This window comes from Eulemur rufifrons, chromosome 28 (assembly GCF_041146395.1).
Source record: "Eulemur rufifrons isolate Redbay chromosome 28, OSU_ERuf_1, whole genome shotgun sequence".
Classification (NCBI taxonomy): domain Eukaryota; kingdom Metazoa; phylum Chordata; class Mammalia; order Primates; family Lemuridae; genus Eulemur; species Eulemur rufifrons.
Genome location: NC_091010.1, coordinates 59,816,553 through 59,838,448, shown reverse-complemented (window position 1 = coordinate 59,838,448; position 21,896 = coordinate 59,816,553). Strand labels below are relative to the sequence as shown.

The 21,896-nt window shown below is 48.1% G+C and overlaps 1 protein-coding gene across 2 annotated transcripts; it reads left to right on the top strand.

Annotated features, from left to right (window-relative positions):
• The first annotated feature begins 6,398 nt into the window (after positions 1–6,398).
• VAX1 (ventral anterior homeobox 1) lies at positions 6,399–12,013 on the top strand. 2 transcript variants are annotated; one of them, XM_069460765.1, is made up of 3 exons: positions 6,399–6,855; positions 7,992–8,179; positions 9,865–11,160. In XM_069460765.1, the coding sequence occupies exons 1-3, from the start codon at positions 6,615–6,617 to the stop codon at positions 10,435–10,437; spliced, it is 1,002 nt and encodes a 333-aa protein (XP_069316866.1). In that variant the 5' UTR covers positions 6,399–6,614; the 3' UTR covers positions 10,438–11,160. The 2 variants fall into 2 exon arrangements, with proteins under 2 accessions (XP_069316866.1, XP_069316867.1); XM_069460766.1 differs by lacking the exon at positions 9,865–11,160 and adding an exon at positions 11,987–12,013 and having other exon boundaries at positions 6,615–6,855.
• The last annotated feature ends 9,883 nt before the right edge of the window (positions 12,014–21,896 follow it).

Here is a 21,896-nt window from a genome sequence, read left to right as displayed (position 1 = left end):
GGTAATGTCTGAAATAGGGAAAGAACAAAAATTAATTTACGAATTATTCTTCAGAATTTGGTTATCCATAGGAGGCTCTATATAGTCCATTGGTTATGATCATGGATTTTGTGTCAGATGGTCCTGGGTTTGAATCCAGGCTGTACCACTTCCTAGCTGTGAGCCCAAGGACAAGTTGCTTGGCCTTTCTGAGCCTCAGTTTCTCATCCACAATATGGGTGTTCAGTTGCTTATTGCTGCATAACAAACCTATCCAAAGCTAAGCAGTTTAAAACAACCACAACCTTGTGTTTTCTTAAGATTCTGCTATTTGGACAGGGCTCAGCATGGGTGGCTCATCCCTGCCTCACATGGTCTTTTCACAGGATCCCTCATAAGGCTGCATTCAGCTGGAGGTCAGCTGGGGATGGAACATCCAAGATGGCCTCACTTAGGTGACTGGAAGTTGGTGCTATCAGCTGGGGCACTTCAATTTCCATGTGGCCTCTTTTCCTTTAGTAGTCTAGACTGCCTTTTTTACATCATAGCAGCTGGATTCTAAGAGAGCAAGAACAAAAGCTACCAGACCTCTTCCAGGTCTTGCCCTACAACTAGCATGAAGTCACTTCCACCTCATTTTATTGATCAAAGCATGTTACAAAGCTAACCAAATTCACAGAAGGGGAAATATCTTGATGGGAGGAATGGCAAAGAATTTATGGCCATTTTTAATCCAACACAGGGGGTATACATAATAATTCTTTTCTCAAAGTGTTGTTATGAGAAGTAAATGAGATAATGGCAGTCAGTAAGTCCTTAATAAATACTAGCTGCTTATTACTGTTATACAGTATTGAATCAATATGAAGCCAATCAGCTTTGTCATTTACTACCTGGACCCATCAATTACCCTGGCTGATTCTTGGTTCCTTCTTGGTATCTCTAGTTCTATTTAACACAGAGCTGGCCCCATAGGAGATGCTCAAATAAAGACACTAATAGCAAATATTTATTGACAATGTTTACTATGTGCCAAGCACTGTTCTAAGCAATTTACTTATGTTACACAGCAACTCTATATGTATTAGAGCTAACCCTATTTTGCAGATAGACTACTGAGGCACAGAAAAGGAAAGTAACCTGCCTAAAGCCACATACCTAGTAAGTAAGGGAGCTGGAATATGACGATATGACTCAGGCAGCCTGACTGACACCAGAACCCCTGTTTGTTTGATTTGTTGAATAAGTGAGGCTATGTCACTCTAAAACTCCTTTTAATTCTAAAATTATATGATGTTTCTAAGTATAAAATATACATAATTGATAAAACTTAGTTTCTTGGTACAAAATGCAAAGTTGAAAAATGGAGTCCAGTGAGATTGTTCACTTGAAATATAGACAGAATAGTTCAGAATTTAGCTTTCTGCACATTGGCTAATACTCTAGCTAAAATAGTGAAGAAACATCTGAATGTATGGCTGCATTTTCTATTTTGGATATTCAACATTGGTCCTCATTTCAAGTACTTCCCCAGTGTCCCAACTAGTTTCTGTGAAATGGGGATAATGACAATTAGATGAGATTATATTCATCACCACTGGACCCTTTGATTAGAGATGAAAGTCTCTCTATAAATGCCTGATATTCTTGTTTTTATTAGTCATTGTTATCAGGTACCCAGATTCATTGTTACAGAAACTGAATTTCTGGTTGTATCATCTCCTCTGATGCAGTTCTTTTTAAAATGATGTCTCAGACATCAAGTTATGCTGTCCCCAAACCACTTATGATCTAAGAGGATCGCAGATTTTCTGCCAGCAAGTCTTCCCCTCCTACTTCTTTCTGAAATAAAAAGTGAAGATGGCAAAGGAGAGCACTCTGTGCACCTCGGATCCTGCTTTCTCTTGCAGTGATGGGAAGCAAGTAGGCGGAGGCAGGGAACAGGAAAAGCATCCCCAAGGCTCAGATCATGATTTAGTTCCTTTTTATGGCGTCATTCACCCAATCCCAGAGAGTGCATCTTGTTCGGGTTCCAGGAAAGCTGGGTGGAGGTGGGAGTATAGCTTTGAGTCAGGAGACCAGGATTACAGCACAGAGGCCCCCACTAACTAGTTGTCTAATCCTTAACAAGTTGCTTTGTCTTTTCCAGGCTCATTTTTCTCATCTGTCAATTCAAATGAAGGTTATGGAATAGATGATCTCTAAAAATCCTTCCAGTTCTCCAGTTCTATTCTGGGTCCGTCTGCACCTGCAGACAGTGATGTGGGGTAGGAGGGGCCCTGGGGAGGGAGGCAAATTTAGTCAAGAGAATAAAACACTTTCACCTGGAGCAGCCTTGTGTCCTCGTGTGTGTTGTGTAGCACAGGCTTGTCTCAGATTATCCAAATAATTGACTGAGTTCTCTCCTTTCTTTGCCAGTAGACACACAGCTTTAGTTTTTCTGGGAGCAGCAGCTGCTTTTCTGAAATTTCCATCCCAGGGCTTCCGTCCTCCACTGTGTCCTCTCAGAAACCTGTCATGGGTTTTCTGGATGGATGCCCACAGAGTTTTAATCCAGACACAAAAAAGAAAAAAAAAAAAAAAGTAAAGAAAGAAAAAAGAAAAGAAAAAAAGAAGGAAGGGGAAAAAAGGTACTATGTGTAACAAAAAGAAAAAACCAGGTATGTGTTGACTTTCTTATTTAATTTGTAATTTGGGTACTTCAAGGACTTGGAACATGGAGGGCTTGGTCCACAGAACTGTTTGTGTCTCCAACCCAGAACCATAACTAGGGCCAGTGAGTTTCCTTAGTTAGTGAGCTTGTCTGTGAATATGTAGAGGAGAGGCCTATTTGATTTAGGGGCTACCCTGGGTCCTGCCTCAGGTCCTAGCATCTCCAGACTCTTGGTAAATGTCTGCTTAATTAAATTAGATGTTTTCCTAGAAAATCCCATTTTCTACCATTCCCAACTAAGCATTTGCATTTCCAGTGAAGGGGAAGGGAGGAAGTTCCTGCCCTCAGGAAGCTTTTTGGAGTCACCCAACTTTTAGAAGTTCCTGTTCTCCAACTTAACTTGTGGAAAGATCCCCTGGGGAGCCAGCTAGAAATGCAAATTCCTGGACGCTGCTCTCTCACATTCATTCCGTCAGTTTGAGACCCAGGAAACTGAATTTTACTCACCCCGTCAGCCTGATGCAGAAGGGTGATAGACTCCTAGGAGATGCTCATGGCTAGAAATAAATACCATTTTCAGAAACAAGATTTGCATGTTCCCATCTCTATTTCATGTTGTTTAGAAAAAATTCATGAAAGCTGATGCCCAATAATCAGGATTCTTGGCATTAAAGTCATTGCTCTGTGTCTCTTTGATACACACGGTGATCACCTCAAGATTTGGAAAACCTGAAGCAGGGACAGTTTTGAAACTAAAAAGGCAGAGCCCTGTGGGATTCATAGAGAAGGGCATGAAGAGCTTTGAAGTCAGGCAGAACTGAGTTCAAATTCTGCACTTACCAACTGTGTGACGTAGGCCCTCTGAGCCTCCATTCTTCCATCTGCAAGACTGGGTTAGTACTACCTTCCTGAAAGAGGAGTTGAGAAGGTCACATGAGTTTATGTACCCAATAGTGACCGCTCAATAAATAGATCCCTCTTAAAATATGCCACCGTCGTCCCCTACCAGAAGGGGAAGGGCAGGGATTTCCAAGCCTAACTTCAAATTTTCGTTTGGGATTTGGCCACAGTTCGGGCATTCCCCGCGGTGCTGGATAAATGCCGCTGCGGACCTCCCGAGGCCACCACTGCCCCCAGGGCGTGTCCTGAGGACAGCAGTTTTCGCCCCGGCTCCCCACCCACTCTCGTCTACCTAAAAGAAAAGGTGTTGGGTTGAGTCATTTTTATTTTTAAAAACACTTCCCTCCCAGCCTTTGACGGGGCACCCAGACATACGCGTGGGTTTCTCAGGCCGCAGCGGCCTTCGCTGAAAGGAGAAAGCCGCATAGCCAGGAGCGGCTGGGGACCCGGAGCCACCCCGAAGTGGACCCATTAGGGCGGAGGCTGCGGTCAGGGACTTCCGCAGCCCTCAGGGCTTCTGAGGGGGCGAGATGGGCCCCAAATCCTCCAGCACCCTGGACCTCGCGCAATCCGAGGTCTGACCCCTCCACCCCGCAGAGGGGCTGGGGAAGGGCTAGTGTTCTGGGATTCGGAACCCCCACCCCTGACCCTGCCCACGGAGGTCCCAGGAGCTCCCTCGGGCCGAGCTCTGCACGGAAACGAAGGCCCCACTCACCTCTGGGACCTCCCTCGGGAGGACCCGAATCCCAGAGACCCATACTGGCGACGCCGTGACGCGAGTCAAGACCTGGCAGCCGCACCTCCCGATGGCTTGGCTCGCGTGGGAGCGAAGCCCTCGGTGCCCCGGAGCGCCGCCAATCTGGGCGTTTGAGCGTCGCGGGAAGTAACTGGGGAGTTGCCTGGATTTTGCCCAAACCCCACTGTAAATCTTCAGAACAGGGTGGCTACAAGGACCCTTCCCCCTCTCCGCTCCCACCTGCCCCCATCGACCCGTCGGAGGAGAGCGGGCAATTCATGGCACTTTCCACCCGGCCGCCCAGTAGGGAGCGTGGGCAGCGGGGAGGGCCGATGAGCCCTCGGTCCGCTGGGGACTCAGGAAACCCGCTGCCCAGCGGAGAGCAGTTCAGGACAGTCCCCCCACCCCCAATAAAATCAAGTGAAAGCCCGAGGTCTGCCTGCACGGCCACAGATGCCCTCCGGAATGGGGCCAAGAGTGGGTTCTCCAAGGGGATGAGGGGGTGGCGGGGTGGAGAGTGCGAAAGAGCCCTCTCCCACTGCCCCCTTCGGCCCCAGGGAGTTTGATGGGGCTCAGCAGGGCGACGGTGGAAGCCGGGGCAGTAGCGGCGGGACCGTGGGGAGGGCGGTGCGCGGCTTGCTGCGAGCCGGAACCCCTCGAGGCCCGCCACACACGCTCGCACCCCTCCCCCTGCTTCCCTGCCTCCCACCCGCTTGCCGCGACCCCCTACCCCCAACCCCTTCCCCTCCTCCTCCCCTTCCCGGCCCGCCTCCGCCCCATTCTTGGAATTGTGTGGAAAAATTCTCAGCCAAACCTCCCACCTCTCCTCTCCCCCCCACCCCCTTTAAAAAACCCCCTTTCCTCCCCGGCCCCTGCACTCTTTGTGAATGAGGGCAGGGAACACAGCCCTTCCCCCGCCCAGGAGCCACGCCAGACCGCCGCACTCAGAGGACTGTTTGTTAATAGTCCAATTAGATAATTGCCATCTTTCACTCCTTTTGCTCTGCATTTCCCATAAAGGAATGAATGGGGAGAGCGGCGTGGAGAGGGCTTCTGCCCCGGCAAGGTGACGAGAAGGGCTGGAGCATGCTCCTTGCACAAGGCCATGCGCTTGAATTGAATCATTGTAGCCTAATCAATGCTCTTATTGGATTACTGGCTGTTGCTTTTCTCAAAGATATTGTAGCAGAGACAATGAAATAGCTAGGGGAAAACTTTTTTTTTTTTTTTGAAGCAGATCTCACAGTTGAGATTTTCTCCGCGGTCTCTCCCTCTCCCCCTCTCTCTCCTGCTGGACTCTCTGAGTACAAAGCTGCCCTTTGAATGGGCTGTCTCAGGGCTGCTGGAGGTGCAAGCATGAAAAAATCCAACTGGAACTAAATGAAGAGAGGTGGCAGTTTAAGATGGCTGTCTGCGTCGAGGTGTGTTAAGGAGTTGTTTGGGGAGAAAGCTTGGCTTTTTTAGAGTGTAGGGGAGATACTTTTTGGAAAAACTTTTTCTCCTCCCCCTTCCCCCCCCCAACTGCTTTCTTCTGCAGGGTGTGTAAGGTTTTTTTTTTTCCTCCTAACCCCCCCCCCCCCATTCAACTCTATCTGGCGAGTGTGGAGAAAACCCCTCTGGCCAGTATGTGAGCAGGAGGGTCAAAGGCAAAGGGAAAGTTAATAATGCCTGCTAATAGTACTAACAATTCAGGATGAATCTTGTCAAAAGTTTTTCTGGAAGTGTAGGTCTTTGATTGTGTGTTTCCTGAAAGCAAGACCAATCATTTCCGTTTATTCACTGGCTAAACCCCTACTTGATTGGGGACAAGGACAGAAACCATCCATTACGATCTGATATATTATCCAAACAATTTAGTGTATTCATGAGGTAACCGAAACGTGGGGGCTGCGAAATTACCCGTAATCAGTTGCAACAGCGAGTGTGCGTCCCCCCGGGTGTCGGACAACTACAACTCGCCGTCTCAGTAACAGGCGGGAGCCGCAGCATTTCGGAGTTGCGCTGTTTGCTACCTGATCGCCAGGCTGGGGACACTGGACGTGCCCAGAGGACGCGGGCGCTGACGAGGCGGCCTCGCCGCTGCTCCACCGGGATCCTGGACCAGACCGGCGGCCTCTCGGCGAGCGCGCCACTCTCCCGTCGCCACTGACCTGCCCGCCGCCGCCACAGCCGCTCCGCGGGGACAATCATTCTCGCCGCTCGCCGCTCGCCGCTCGCCAGGCCAGGCGGAGGGGCTGCGCTGCAGGGGTTTTGTCCCCCTTTGCCTCTTTTTTTCCTCCTTTTTTTCTTTTTCTTTCTTTCTTTCTTTCTTTTTTTTTTTTTTCTCTTCTCTTTTTGTTCTTGCCTATGTTCGGGAAACCAGACAAAATGGACGTTCGATGCCACTCGGACGCCGAGGCTGCCCGGGTCTCGAAGAACGCGCACAAGGAGAGCCGGGAGAGCAAGGGTGCGGAGGGGAACCTCCCAGCCGCCTTTCTCAAGGAGCCACAGGGCGCCTTCTCGGCGTCGGGCGCTGCGGAAGATTGTAACAAAAGTAAATCCAATTCCGCAGCCGACCCGGATTACTGCCGCCGGATCCTGGTCCGAGGTAGGGATGGGCAGGGCTTCTGGGCGCGTTCTTTGGGGGCGACTCTGGGGCCCGAGCGGCGTGCCGCTGACACCGGCCGGTGGGGAGGGGTGCTGCCTGGGACTTCGGAGAAAGTTGGTGGCCCTCCCCGCCGGCTGACCGCTGGGGACTGGCGCCTGGGGCTCGCCAGCGCGCGCTCTCCTGGGGCCCCGGCCCTCCAAGCCCCGAGGGGCCCCTCTGACCGGGCTTTGGGGGCAGCCATGGGGCCGCGCGGGCGGGGCCAGGCATCTGGCTGCGGCCTCCGACCCTGGAAAGAAGCTGGAAACTCTGGGAGGATGTGGGCGCGCCCAGTGGGCCAGTGGACCTGCCGGGAGCCGGTCCGAGGCTCCCGCTCTCTAGCAGGCTTGGTGCACCCAGGAGGGGAGCGCGGCCGCGGGCGACGGCCCTGCCAGTTGGTGCTTTGGGCCGAGGGCCCTGGCGCCGCGCTCGGGGCCTGACCACTGTAGCCAGGAGATAGCGGCTGGACTGGGGTGCGGGGCCGCGGATGCTGTCTCGGTGCTCAGCTCGGTCCCGCTCGTATGCGCGGCGTGCGTTCAGGCTGGGCGGCAGCGGCCGCGAGGCCCAACCCGGGCCCGACGCCGCCCCCGCCAGCAGACCACCAGGCCCCGCCGGCCCGGATTCCGTCCCTCCTCCTTCCGCCGCGCGGGCTCAGGAGGGAAGGAGACCCTGGCGTGGGGGTGGAGACCTCTGGAGCGCGGTCTGGTCAAAACGCCCCGGAGCTGGGGACCACGGGACCCAGGCTGGTCAGTGAGGGCACCCTCAGGCTACAAGGGACCCGAACGGCTCAGCCCAAGCCCTCCAGGCGGGAAGGAACATCTGCCTATTTGGAATTGATTTTTTTCCTCTCCCCTGTCTGGAGGGCTCTACAAAAAGACAAAGTCTGGTCCCTCCTCTCGTCAGCGGTGAGGAATTAGCCCCTTTCCTCCGCCCCATACAAACACAGTGTCTTCGCTCCCTGGTTGTGGCCGCACTCCCCCTCTCCCCGCCCCTCCGGACTGCAGGCTGCTGGGGACAGTGTCCCCAAAGCCATCTCAGGCCAAGGAGGTGAGAGGAGACGGGCGGGCGGGTTCCGGCAGCTGACATCTCCCCTTCCCCAGATGCCAAAGGGTCCATCCGAGAGATCATCCTGCCCAAGGGCCTGGACCTGGATCGGCCCAAGAGGACGCGCACGTCCTTCACCGCGGAGCAGCTCTACCGGCTGGAGATGGAGTTCCAGCGCTGCCAGTACGTGGTGGGCCGCGAGAGGACCGAGCTCGCCCGGCAGCTCAACCTCTCGGAGACCCAGGTACTCACCAGGGTTCTGCACCAGCCTCCCTCCCCACCACCCCCAACCTGCTCTCTCCCTCTGCTTAACCTGGCTCTGGAGAGTTTCCTGCCTATTTCTGCTTTACAAAGAACTGACTTTTGCCCTTGTTTTGGATATCCCATTTGGGCCAGACTTCCAGGTACTACCGCTTTTAGGGTACCCTAGCTTTATATAGCATTCAGGCCCATTCTGCAGGAAGTGGGGCTGGAGCCAAAGTCCCCTGCTCTAGTACTGTGGATGACTCTTAGGGATTAGGACAGTGTATACCTCCTGGAGATCTGCCTGTGCAGATCAGGCTGCCCTGACCCTTAAGAAAAGTCTTTCCCTGGTCCTGAGTTGGCCCCAGCCCTGAGCACCACTCCAGGAGGCCCTGTCTTCTGTGCCAATGATGTGAGGTATGGGATGGGAAGCAGATCTGGGGTCCTGGAGCCAGCAGTGCCAACTATGCTTTAGGTCTTTTTCTCTATATTGAATCCATATGATGCTCCTGGAGCCTGCTATGTGGACTCTGGGCCCAGGGTCACTTTCGGGCCTGAGAGCTTTGCCCTATGGAGGCCCTCTGGGTCCTGGCCAGGGCATGCTGCCTGCTTGGCCTAGGTAAGGCAGCCTTCTTTCTGAGGACTAGTCCGTTTCCCTATGCCCAGCCCTGAAGCAAGTAGAGAGAATTTTAGGCCTGGGATCTAAGCTGAAAGCTGAGGACTGACAGAACAGATGGATGTTCTTTTTGAGTTTGAGTTGGCCTAGTAATTTTTCCCATGCTCTCTGCTACTACCCTTTTTAGTTTATAAAACTGAGACTGGCTAGTCTTTCTCTGTAGCTGCCAAACTGCATTCTGGGCTACTGCTAGGCCTGAAGAGGGGCAGAGGGAGAAGTGAGAAGTGAGGTTGGTGGGGAATTTTTAGTTCACTTCAGCCTCCTGACTTCGTCCCATGATTCCAAGTTCATGATGGAGAGTAGTGGAGTGATTAGAGTATCACTCAGACCCTTCAATCCAGCTGTCTGGTTAGGTGGAGAAAGCTTGGTCTATCATGTCCATCCTGCACATTTTTTCCCTTCTACAGCCACTTTCCCTATTCGCTGCTATTTGATGGTCAACTTATAAGCAGGAAACAGTCCCTTGTCTCCTTCGTTCAACAGGAGTAGCGCTTCTGGGGCTAAATTCGAGCCCACTGGGCAGGCCCTTGAGTCCAGGAAGGCCCGAGAAACGCTCCCGCCAGCCCCTTGATTCCGTCTTCCGTGACCGCACCCTTGGGGCTCACACACCCTGTACCAGAAATTTGGGCTTTAAGGCCGGGATGATTTACAGATTTCTGAACCCCAAATCCGGCTGCTGCTAGTGCGAGAGTCCGGTGAAATCTCTTCTGGTCTTCCTTCGAGTTAAGAGGCCTGGACATTTTTATTACTTTGTTATTTGTAACAGACGCCCGCCTGGGCCTGCTTCCATGACCCGGAAGCGCAGCCCTGTGAAGCTGTGTCCCCCCTCGTGGCACCGCAGCTGCCCCAGCAGCTCCCCGCCTCGGCCCCCTCCGGCTGTGAGGTGGGCCTGCAGCTAGGGCTGGGGTTTGGGGAGGGTCCTCGGAGCCCCTGCGCCTCGGGAGCCCACTCCCTTTGACACTGGTCTTCCCTGCCCCTCTCTCCCACTTTCCCCGCGCCCCGGCGCGCAGGTGAAGGTGTGGTTCCAGAACCGGCGCACCAAGCAGAAGAAGGACCAAGGCAAGGACTCGGAGCTGCGTTCGGTGGTGTCGGAGACCGCGGCCACGTGCAGTGTGCTACGGCTGCTGGAACAGGGCCGTCTGCTGTCGCCACCCGGCCTGCCCGCCCTGCTGCCGCCTTGCGCCACGGGCGCTCTAGGCTCGGCGCTACGCGGGCCCAGCCTGCCGGCCCTGGGAGCCGGCGCCGCTGCGGGCTCGGCCGCCGCCGCTGCCGCCGCCCCGGGCCCCGCGGGCGCCGCGTCCCCGCACCCGCCGGCTGTGGGCAGTGCTCCAGGCCCCGGGCCCGCTGGGCCGGGGGGACTGCACGCAGGCGCGCCGACCGCCGGCCACGGCCTCTTCAGCCTGCCGGTGCCCTCGCTACTCGGCTCCGTCGCCAGCCGCCTGTCCTCCGCCCCGTTGACAATGGCTGGCTCGCTAGCTGGGAATTTGCAAGAACTCTCCGCCCGATACCTGAGCTCCTCGGCCTTCGAGCCTTACTCCCGGACCAACAATAAAGAAGGGGCCGAGAAAAAAACGCTGGACTGATTTTAAGTGTTTCCCTGTATTTATATTTATAGTATCTATTGTGGTGATATTTATGGACTCACGCGCGTTAGGTGCCCAGGGCTCCTGTGCTGGGCTCCTAGCTTCCACCAGGCCTTTGACAGCTCTCCTTTCCCAACAGGCTCTGCTGCCAATTTCATTTGAGCTAATTTCTTTTCTACTTTTCCTCCGCATTCCCCTGTCCCCGCCCTCAAACTTCCTTCTGAATCCAGGAGAGATCCAAAGAATTGGGGGAAATGCCCGAGTTAGCCAACCTGATGCTCCAACCAATGCCCAGCCCTGGAGTGGAAAAGGCTAGTGTTTTTTAAATCTAAAGCACAGGACACCTGCTCTAGATCGGGCCGCTGCTGCCGCTGCTGATTATTCCTATGAATATTTGAAAGAGGAAAGCTGCACGCAGACCCCAGGCGCTGAAAACCTTGCAGATTTCTTTAGACCAAAAAGGAGGACGTTCCTTCCTCTTGCCTGAGAAACCAGGGCTTGTGGGAGCCCCTGGGCCCCACTTTGCGGACCTCTTGGGATAGTTGGTGCACATACAGCTTCCCGGCGGGACATATCCTGTCGAGTTTTCTCCCCTTTAGCGAAACTCCAATCACAACCACCTCCAACCCCAGGGGACAATAAACCAAACATCATGGTAGGTAACGGTGGTAATAAATTTGATCTAATCAGCAATAAAATAAGAGTAATTACTACATAAAACCAGATGAAGTGGAACCAGTTTATTTAAATACTCATAATAATGGAGTTTGGAAGGTGTAAGAAAATTCAGGATAGAGAATAAGCCACAGGGCAACGCAAAATTCAAGTTCTGGGTATTGTGACTTTAAACAGGAATTTAAAAGGGGAAAAGCAAAGGGGAAAGCTAACGCTGCTAAGAAAGAAAATTCAGCATCTTTTCTCTGAGTCTGTTCTCGGCGGTGGCCGACCGCTTTCCGCTCCCCCAGGAGAGAGCAATGTGGCTCTCCGGCAGTCGCCGGGAAGGAGGTCCTGCGCCCTGCGGTCTCCCAGACGCGTGGCTCCGGGCAGAATTGCTGAGTTTGGAAAACGAATCAGCACCCACTGCCTCCTCTCCCAAGCTCCTGGATTCACAAAACCCTTCCAGCACGCAGGAAATGCCTGGATTTCCGAGCAGTTCTTTGCGGAAGGGGAGGTAGGGAAGCCGCCGGGCCCTCCGGCCTCCTCTGAGCGTAGTGGCAGAGTCCAGATAGCTCCCTGTGTGATTGATAGGCAAGGCACCCCCCTTCCCGCTACCCAATCCCGGGGTTTTAATGGTCCCAAATCAGAACCTGGACCGCGACGCCAGCTCGGCCTCACCCCTTACCCTGCGCAGCAACAACCGTCCCTACAGCCACGGCCACCCGCATTTTAACCAAAATCACAGATCCAGACCGCGAGGTGCCGCAGTGTCTAGAATGTATTCATACATCCGAAGAGAGCGGAAAAACATTTTTTTAAATAGTAATTTTATTGTAAATTATTTACATCCGAAGCTTCCCCCTCCTTTTTCCTCCCCCCCCCTTTTTTTTAGGCAAATAGTGAAGAAAATAATGAATGATTCAAACGCGGGTAGGTGTCACTGAATCCAGGCTACTAACTTTGTTCTGAATGTTTTGGATATTTGGATGTTTTGTATTTATGTGGTGAGAGTTAAATATATATATCTATGATGATAAATGAGGTGTATTTTTTGTCTTATATTTGAAAGATTTAAACAAAAAAAAAAAAAAAAAGAAGAAGAAGAAAAAGAAGAAAGACCCAGCAAACGAGTCTCTGCGTGGGGACTCCAGAGGCAGAGGGTGGCGGCCTCTGCAGTGCGGGGCATTGTGACTGGTACCATGGGCGCCTGGGATGAGGTTTGGGGCGGATTTCGGTTTCTGGAGAGGCAGAGACGCCTGGCTACAATGATGATTTGTTCCACTTGAGTGTCTCAATGTGGATCTCTCTGTCCCTATAGTGTCAGCCTCTCAAACCCTCCCCTTCGATTTCCCACTACCTATTTCTTGGTTTATTTAGGAAATTGTCTCCGGACACCCTAAAGTCCCTGCCTCCTAATGCTCCCAGTTTCCAGAGTTTTCCAGCTGCACCTCCATGCCAGCAGCATTTTGGATTTTGTGCAATCACAGGGCCCGGAACAGGCAAGATTTTCTTTTCTGCTTAGAATAAGTCCCTCCTTCGTCAAATAGAAACTTTGAGGGTGCAAGAGAATGAAATCAATATTAATTCCTGCAAAGAGATCTCTTCTCCGACCTCACCCCAGTATACATGCGGATGTAGATGTTTCAAAGAGAAATCTGCGGAAGCAAGGAGGGCAGGGGAGGGTACTTCAGGACACGCTCTCCTAAAGCCTGTGCAGCGCCGGGCCCAGCGGCCACGGCCGCCTCTCCCCCCTCTCGTGGCGTCCGCACACCTGGGTGTTGCAGGTTGCAGGGATCCGCAGTTCCCTTGTGACACCAGCACAAACCAGGCCCCTCGACACTCATTCGTCTATTGTGCCTGAACCTCCAGCTGGAGGCATCCAAAATGAGTCGGCGGCACAGTGTGGGTCGCCGAGTCCCTGAGCTGAGTTTGGGGCCCTCGCCTTGAGCTCAACGTTTTGCTGAGGTCAGAGCAGCCGCCCACAGACAGTTCACTTTTGTTTCTGAAAGTCGCTACATATCCCTCAGCGCCGCTACTTTCGGGTCTTTCCCACCCCGTGCACCTCTCCCTGCTTTCTCTCACTTGAAGGTGCTTTTCATTTTCTACTCTATTCTTCTATGATCCTGTCCTGTAGATCCCCTGCACTTCCCCTAAGGATCTCTCTCCCCCAGCTCTGGGTCTTCCACCCCTAGTTTCTCCTCTCCATCATTTCTCCCAGGTCTCTCTCTCTCTCACAAACACACACCCCTTTTGGATTTTTTTCTCCTGCCCCAGTAGCCCCCAAAGGCCAAGGCTGTAGGTGGCTCTGGCTGCGGTTTCAAAGTAGGTGGCTGGGGCCCTCCATGGGTGAGAAGGGAGGGAGAAGGTGGCATAATTTTATGGAACAAAAGAAAACACAAAATCCTAGTTTGGGATTCTCAATAAGCTCAGCCTCCTCTCCCAGGAGCCTCAGCCTGGGAAGTCACCAACCAGGTCCCTCCTTCCAGCTTTTCCTCCCCTTTCTCCTTTCTGCTTTCTTACCCCTAAAAGAGGGAAAAACCAGTCACCCCATCACCTCTCTGCTCTCACCTCCCATTTCTCCCTGGCTTTGGGAAGAGCTGCCAGGCTCTTTGCCTGCCACTCAGGGAGTGCAATTGTTCTTAAAGAGCCTCTTCTGCACAGAAAAGGAACCACAATTTTAATTAAAAAACATTTATAGACAATTCATTTAATTTTAGTGCCTGTCTTGTTTTCCCTCCTTCCCCAAGGGCCTCCAGCAAGCTTCCTTGGGCCCTGGAGGCCTCTGGTGAGGACTCTGGTCTCCAACTGCAGATTCACAGGCCTGGGAAGGAGGCCTGTAGCCTCTGTGACAGCCCCAGTCCCAGCTGGACCTGCCTGGGAGAAGGGGCTCCTGGGAGTCAGGGGGAACAGTTGCGGGGAGGGCGGGGGCTGAAAGGAATCTCATGCTCAGGCCTGAGCAAAACTATATCCAAGTTGATTCAGGGCAGAAAAGAAAAAGAAAAAAAAAGCTCTCACCAAATCCATGTGAGTTTGGCAGTCAGGTTCAAGAAAGATGTGGGAAGTCACTTGGGCAGCTGAACTAGAACACATGCTCATATCCACACTTGCAGTTGGCCTAACCCTAAGCCAGAATGAATTCCTAAGTAGCACTTAGCAGCCCCTTATAGTTTACAAATAGCATTTCATATACACCATTCTACTATTCCTCATGGTGGCTTTAGGAGATCTTGCTCCATTTTAGAGATCTCTGTACAGGATTAGTGCAAATAACTTGCCCAAAGCCAAATGGATAGTCAGAACCACAAGATTGTAAGCTCCCCCCTGGGGCCAGGGCCTTCTTTTTGTTCCTTTTCCCCTCCCTTTCTTCCTTCCTTTTGTGCCCACAGTTATCTGTCTGGCTCATGGTCCCTGAATTTTTTAGCCTATTTGAATCTACATCTGTTAACTTCCATTTCAAGCCTTTTTTCTACTACACCAGCTGCTGAGGATTTACTTGGTGCCTTTATCAAGAGGTTTGAATTTCTTCATCCTTCGCATTTTCTTTCCTTTCAATATCCCAACCCTTTCCCCCTACTTCCCTCTAGAATGACATCTTTAAACCCCTTACCCTCTTTGATCTTACACTTCCTTAAAAAACAGTTTTTTTAAAAAAATTGAGGTATAATATCCATGTGATATATACCCACATGGTAAAGTACACAACGTTTAAGGATACAAGTTTATGAATTTTTACATACACACATATTCTTGAATTGTTCCAAAGAAACCCTTTTAACTTCTCTCCTTAAGCCACATGATGACACACAGTGTCTTTCTACTGTTTGGAAAGAAATAGTGTCATATGCTGTTTTTGCATAGACAGCCCTTCTGGGAAGTCTTTCTAAGGTTTCTTGAGGGATTTAGAAATCATGTATCTCTTTCAACTTCCTGAAGTCCTGAGTTTAAAGTGACTTAATTAAATAGCTGATCAGAACTTAAAAACTGACTAGGTCAATGTTTTTCAAGATACAACTGAAGACTAGCTGCTTCAGAATCAACTGGGGACTGGTTAAAATGCAGATTCCCACGCCTTAGCCCCACCTGATGAATCAGAAACTCTGGGTTAGGCAATGTGCATTTTTAACAAGTTTCCAAAGTGATTCTTATCCACACTAACATTTGAGAACTACTGTACTAAATGGCAAACTCCCAAAACACTGCAGCCTCCAGCATCTGGCCCAGGGCCTGGCGTTTGGTAGGAATACAATGAATGTTTGTTAAACAAATTAATCCACATTTTCTGACACAGTTTAGAGTTTCTTGGACCACATCATACTATTGTAATTTAACACCATTTCTACATTGGGAAATCTTTACATTTTGGAGTCTTTTTTACTTGAATAGGTTTTATTTTCATGGAGCAGGAGAGAAAAGAGGAATCTTGTTTCCTCAGGTCTCAGGGAAGGTCTTTCATAAACCCATCTGGGACCACCTTGCTGGGCAGGCTGTTCCCTTTCAGACCTGGTGTTTTGGGGAGGGCAGCAGGAGAGCCCTTCAGGTTTGCTAAAAGGCACTCAGATGCACACCCTTCTTGGTTGGAACTGAAGGCTTCTGTTTGGAGAGCTGTTTAAGAGCTGTGGAAGGAGCAAGGCCACCAGGTCCAGTGAACCTGGCATGGAATGGACATAGAAGTTGAAAAGTACTTGAGTATTCTCTGCTTTATAGTTGATATAAAATATTTTCTATCTAGGAGCACATTTATCCTCTTAACCTGCAAACAGAAAATAAATATTGTGCTTTATGTGGTATGTATCCATTCTTAGAAATATATCACATCACATATATGTATGTATAATATATGCATATAATTTTTCGCATAAAGTTTTTCTTCACATAAAACTTTATATGAAAACTTTTTTCATATAAAAGCTTATTATGTACGTAACAATATAGAACAAGAACACACACATATACACAAACTTATATACCCACTCTCCAATATCTCACAAAGTGGAGGATGCTGGTTTGGTGCACAGAGGAAAAGTAATTCGTCTTAACGGTGACTAGTAACGGGCCATGTAGCCAGATTGACTTGAATTCAAATCCCAGATTCACCACTTAAAAGCTGTGTAATCTAGGACAAATTACTCAGCTGGCTGCTCTAAGCCTATTTCCATGTTTGTCAAGTGAAGATAATAATGGTACCTACCTCATAGAAATGTCATGGGTATTTAACTGGATAAGGCGTGTAAAGCATCTAGTACAAGCCTAGTATGAAGTATACTCTTAAATATTAGCTACTTATTATAAGACTGTGTCATTGAGGGGTAGCTGATGACCTGGGACTGTCTCTGGGCCTCAGTTTCCCCATCTGTAGAATGAGGGGATTGGCCTAAAGTCCTTTCCTGAAGAAGTACTTGGAATGTGACTAAGCCAGATATAATGGAATTTACTCTTCCTGGCTTTAGACTAGGTACCACAGCCATCAGTAAGCATAGCATGGTTACCAAAAATGATAAATTATTGTTTTAATGACTTGGCAGACAGGTCTCAGCTGTCAGTTTTCAGACAGCCCTCAGCTGTCTGTTCTTTGGGAATTGCCTCATTTAAGGAGAGTACCTTGCCCAAGGTCACACTCCCTTGCCTAGGGTGGCTTCCAATGACTGATAGACATGGGGATAAGCCTGGTCCTTGAACTCCAACTGTGGATAGTTTTGAAGGGTCCTCCTGTCTTTCAGACTCCTTAAAGGGTTGGCCAATTTTTCTGTTGAGATTCCAATGCAATTTGACTTCTGTCCAATACTGCTTCCTTCTTGTCCCTTCCACAATTATTGAACTCGAAGCACTCTCTAATAAACCTCCTCCATGATAATCTCCTTGCTTCTTGAGAAAGCCAACTTGAATGAAATGGTATGGGGAAGAGAATGCTAAGTGGTGGAAATGGAGAGCAAGCAGTGAGGACCTAGAGCACAAGATGACTGAGAATAAATAGAGAATAAATAGAGAGGAGGCAGGAATGCAGCCAGGACCTGGAAGATCATGTACATGACATTTGGATTTTATCATCAGGATTGGGGGAGTCACTGAAAGTTCTCCCAAGGAGATCATGGAATCATTGTAGTTCTTATTTTGAAAGATCTGTCAGTTTGGGGAGAACCTCAGAAGAGGTGGTGTGGGAACAGTAGTAAAGGCTTCTGAGGCAGAGACCAGTTGGTGAGTATACTCCCATGGGGACGAGAGAGGATATTTGTACAGTATATGTGTGTATTTTGTGGGGGCAGGGGTTGGTTGGTGCAGCGGCAGCAGAAATAGAGAAGAGATGGGTTCAAGGCATTTTGCTGAAATAAAATCAACATATTTTAGTGTCAGACTGGAGGTAACCAGTGGTGACATTGATTTCAAGACTGTGTTCAAGTGGAACTTTGGAACCATTTTCCCAGCATCAGAGAGAGAATTAGAGGGGCCTTAAGTCAACAGAGTTTAGTGGGGTAATTGAGGTTGAGTTGGCTTCAAGGCCCGGGAGGGAGCCGTGAATTAGGGCAGAGGGCCCCAGACCTGAAAGCGAAAGCGGGAGGAGGGCCCAAGGGTGGGAAAATCAGAAGCATGCGCCCTGCGTGCTAGGCGAGCATGCGCACTAAGCGGCCCTTCTCCACGGAGGAGGTTGGTGGGAGGGCTTCTGAGATAACTGGGCCTCTCCTGTCCCGCGCCCACCCCACCGGGGCCTCGACCCAAGCTGAGCCTGGCTGTGGCGCTTTCCTGCCCTATTTCTATGGGAACTGAAAAGGGCTTCCTTGAAGGTTGGACTCTGAAGAGGGCAGCCGTGACCCAGGAGCAGCGGGAACCAACCTCAGAAGTGTGGCCTGGAAGGCCCCTGCCGACGCTTGGCCTGCTCCACCGCGGCCTTCATCCCGGTTGCTCGGCTCGGAGGGAAAGGGGAGGCCAGACGTCGCTTCTCCAGCTCTGGATCCCGCACCCTTCTGGAAGGAGAGGAGCAGAGATGGTAGGGATGATGGGCTTGCTAAGGGTGCCCAATACTGAGTGCCTGGTTTTCCTTTTGTTTTCCTTCCTTTTCTTTCCATGTGTTACTTAGCTGCCATGTGTTAGTTAGATCGGTGGTCAGTAAGTTCATCCAGCCCTAAGGGTTGGGCTTAGTCCCTTCTGGGAAGAACTAAGTGCGAGTTTAGTTTTGTGTCGCAGGTATCAGATAATGCTATGGAGAGCAAGCACGGAGGAGTGAGAGAGCATTATTGGCTGGGATGGGTGGAGAGCTAGTAGGATTCTGCGATGATCAGAAAGGTGTTTCAGCCCTTAGCGAACGCATCCCCAGGAGGATTGGAGGGGAGAGAAAAAGCAAATGAAATGCCATGAAAGGAGGTGGGGGCGGGCACACAATGAGTGGAAGTATAAGATAAGGCTAACAAAGTAGCTTGATCAAGGAAGGTCTTGAATACTATGTTAAATATCTCTATTCTCTAGGCAAAGAGAAGGTTGGTGGCAGGGAAGGAAAACCTATTAAAAATTTACGTATAAAACATGATTTTATATATAACATATAATTTAGGAGCATGTATATATAAAATCTACTGTGTTCTTTTTTTTTTTTTTTTTTTTTTGAGACAGAGTCTCACTGTGTTGCTGGGGCTAGAGTGCTGTGGCGTCAGCCTAGCTCATAGCAACCTCAAACTCCTGGGCTCAAGCAATCCTTCTGCCTCAGCCTCCCAAGTAGCTGGGACTACAGGCATGTGTCACCATGCCTGGCTAATTTTTTCTATATATATTTTTAGTTGTCCAGCTAATTTCTTTCTATTTTTAGTAGAGACGGGGTCTCACTCTTGCTCAGTCTGGTCTCCAACTCCTGAGCTCAAACGATCCACCCGCCTTGGCCTCCCAGAGTGCTAGGATTACAGGCATGAGCCACCGTGCCCAGCCCTACTTTGTTCTTCATAATGTCTTTTTTAAAACAATTTTTATTGATGCCTAATACATGTACATAGTTTTGGTATACATGTGATAATTTATTTGTATAATTTGTAAAGATCAAATCAGTGTACTTGGGATATCCATCAACTTAAATATTTGTCTTTTCTTTATGCTAGAAATGTTCAAATTATTTTCTTCTTGCTATTTGAAATGTATAATAGATTATTGTAAACCGTAGGTACCTTAATGATCTATCTAACACTAGGTCTTATTTCTTCTATCAGATCATTTATCTGTACCTATTAATCAACTTCTTTTCATATGCCTGCTCCAGTACCCTTCTCAGCCTCTAGTAACCACCAATCTTCTATCTTCATGAAATCCACTTTTTTAGCTCCCATGTATGAGAACATGTGATATTTGTCTTTTTGTGCTTGGCTTATTTCATTTAACATAATAATGTCCAGTTGCATCCATGTTGATGCAAATGACAAGATTTCATTCCTCTTTATGGCTGAATAATATTCTTTTGTGTATATATACCACATTTTCTTTATTTATTCATCCATTGTTAGGCATTTAGGTTGATTCCAGATTTGGGCTATTGTGAATAGTGCTGAAATAAACATGGGAGTGCAGCTATCGCTTCAATACATTGATTTCCTTTCTTTTGGGTACATAACCAATAGTGGAATTGCTGTATCATATGGTATAGTTCTGTTTTTAGTTGATTGAGGAGCCTCTATACTGTTCTCCATAGTGGCTATGCTAATTTACATTCTCACCAACAGGGTTTTCTGTTATTCATATCCTCACTAGCATCCTTTATTGTCTGTCTTTTTTAGAAAAGCCATTTTAATTGGGGTGAGATGATATCTCATTGTAGTTTTGATTTCATTTCTCTAATGATTAGTGATGTTGAGCATTTTTTCGTATACCCATTTGCCATTTATTTGTGTGTCTTCTTTTGAGAAATGTCTATTCAGATCTTTCGTCCATTTTTTAATTGTATTATTTGTTTTTTTTTGCTAATAAGTTGTTTGAGCTTCTTATATATTCTGGTTATCCATCCCTTGTCAGATGGATAGTTTGCAAATATTTTCTCCCATTCTATGAGTTGTTACTTCACTTTGGTGATTGTTTCCCTTGCTATGCAGAAGCTTTCTAGCTTGATGTAATCCCATTTGTCTACTTTTGCTTTGGTTGCCTGTGCTTTTGAGGTCTTACACAAAAAATCTTTGCCCAGACCAATTTCCTGGAACATTTCCTCAATGTTCTATTCTAGTAGTTTTATAGTTTCAGGTCTTAGATTTAAGTCTTTAACACATTTTGATTTTATTTTTATGTATGGTGAGAGATAGGGGTCTAATTTCATTCTTATGCATATAGTTATCCAGTTTTCTCAGCACTATTTATTGAAAGGACTGTCCTTTCCCCATTGTATGTTCTTGGTGCCTTTGTTGAAGATGAGCTGGTTGTAAATGTGTGGATTTATATCTGAGTTCTCGGTTCTGTTCCATTGGTCTATGTATCTGTTTTTATGCCAGTACCATACTGTTTTGGTTACTATAGATTTGTATTAAATTTTGAAGTCAGGCAGTATTATGCCTCTAGTTTTGTTCTTTTTGCTCAGGATTGATTTGGCTATTCAGGGTCTTTTGTGGTTTCATATAAACTTAGAATATTTTTTTCTATTTTTATGAAGCATGTCATTGGTATTTTGATAGGGGTTGCATTGAATCTGTAAATTGCTTTGGGTAATATTGTCATTTCAACAATATTAATTCTGTTTGTTAAAACCTTTGCTTGCCTGTTTAAAAAAACCCTAGTATTCTTCTAATCTATTAGCATGGAATGTCTTTTCATTTTTTTATGTCCTCTTCAATTTCTTTCATTAGTGTTTTGTGGTTTTTCTGAATAGATTTTTCACTTTTTTGGTTAAATTAATTCCTAGATATTTTATGTTCTTTGTGGCTATTGTAAATGGGATTGCTTTCTTGATTTTTTTTCCACATTGTTCACTATTGGCATATATAAATGCTACTGATTTTTGTGAGTTAATTTTGTATCCTGCAACTTTACTGACTTCATTTATCAGTTCTAACAGTTTTTTGGTGGAGTCTTTAGGTTTTTTAAGATCATGTCATCTGCAAACAAGGATAGTTTGACCTCTTCCTTTCCAATATAGATGCTTTTTATTTCTTTCTCTTGGTGAATTGCTATGGCCAGGACTTCTATTATTATGTTGAATAAAAGTGGTGAAAATGGGCATCCTTGTCTTGTTTCAGATCTTAGAGGAAAGCCTTCAAATTTTCCCCATTCAGTACAGTGTTAGCTATGAATTTGTCCTATATGGGCTTTATTATTTTGAGGTATGATGTATAATCCAGTTTGGTGAGGGTTTTTATCATAAAGGGATGTTGTATTTCATCACATGCTTTTTCTGAATCTATTGAAATAATCATGTGGTTTTTGTTCTTGGTTCTGTTAATGTGTTAATATCCTTCTACTGTTAAATGTGATCACATTTATTAATTTACATATGTTGAACTATCCTGGCATCTCTGGGATGAATCCCACTTGATCAGGGTGAATGATCTTTTTAATGTATTGTTGAATTAGGTTTGCTAGTATTTTACTGAGGATTTTTGCATCTATATTCATCAGTGATACTGGCCTGTAGTTATCTTTTTTTATTGTTGTATCCTTGTCTGGTTTTGGTATCGGTAATGCAGGCCTCATAGAATGAATTTGGATGTATTGCCTCCTCATCAATATTTTGAAGAGTTTGAATAGAATTGGTATTAGTTCTTCTTTAAATGTTTGGTGGAATTCAGCAGTGAAGCCATCAGGTCCCTAGGCTTTTCTTTGATGGGAGACCTTTTATTATGGCTTTGAGATTG

Excerpts from the sequence above, each read along its gene's own strand:
- VAX1 (XM_069460765.1), top strand. The coding sequence starts at position 6,615 with ATGTTCGGGAAACCAGACAAAATGGACGTTCGATGCCACTCGGACGCC. Across the intron at positions 6,856-7,991 it reads CCGCCGGATCCTGGTCCGAG|ATGCCAAAGGGTCCATCCGA; the intron begins GTAGGGATGGGC and ends CCCCTTCCCCAG. Across the intron at positions 8,180-9,864 it reads TCAACCTCTCGGAGACCCAG|GTGAAGGTGTGGTTCCAGAA; the intron begins GTACTCACCAGG and ends CCCGGCGCGCAG.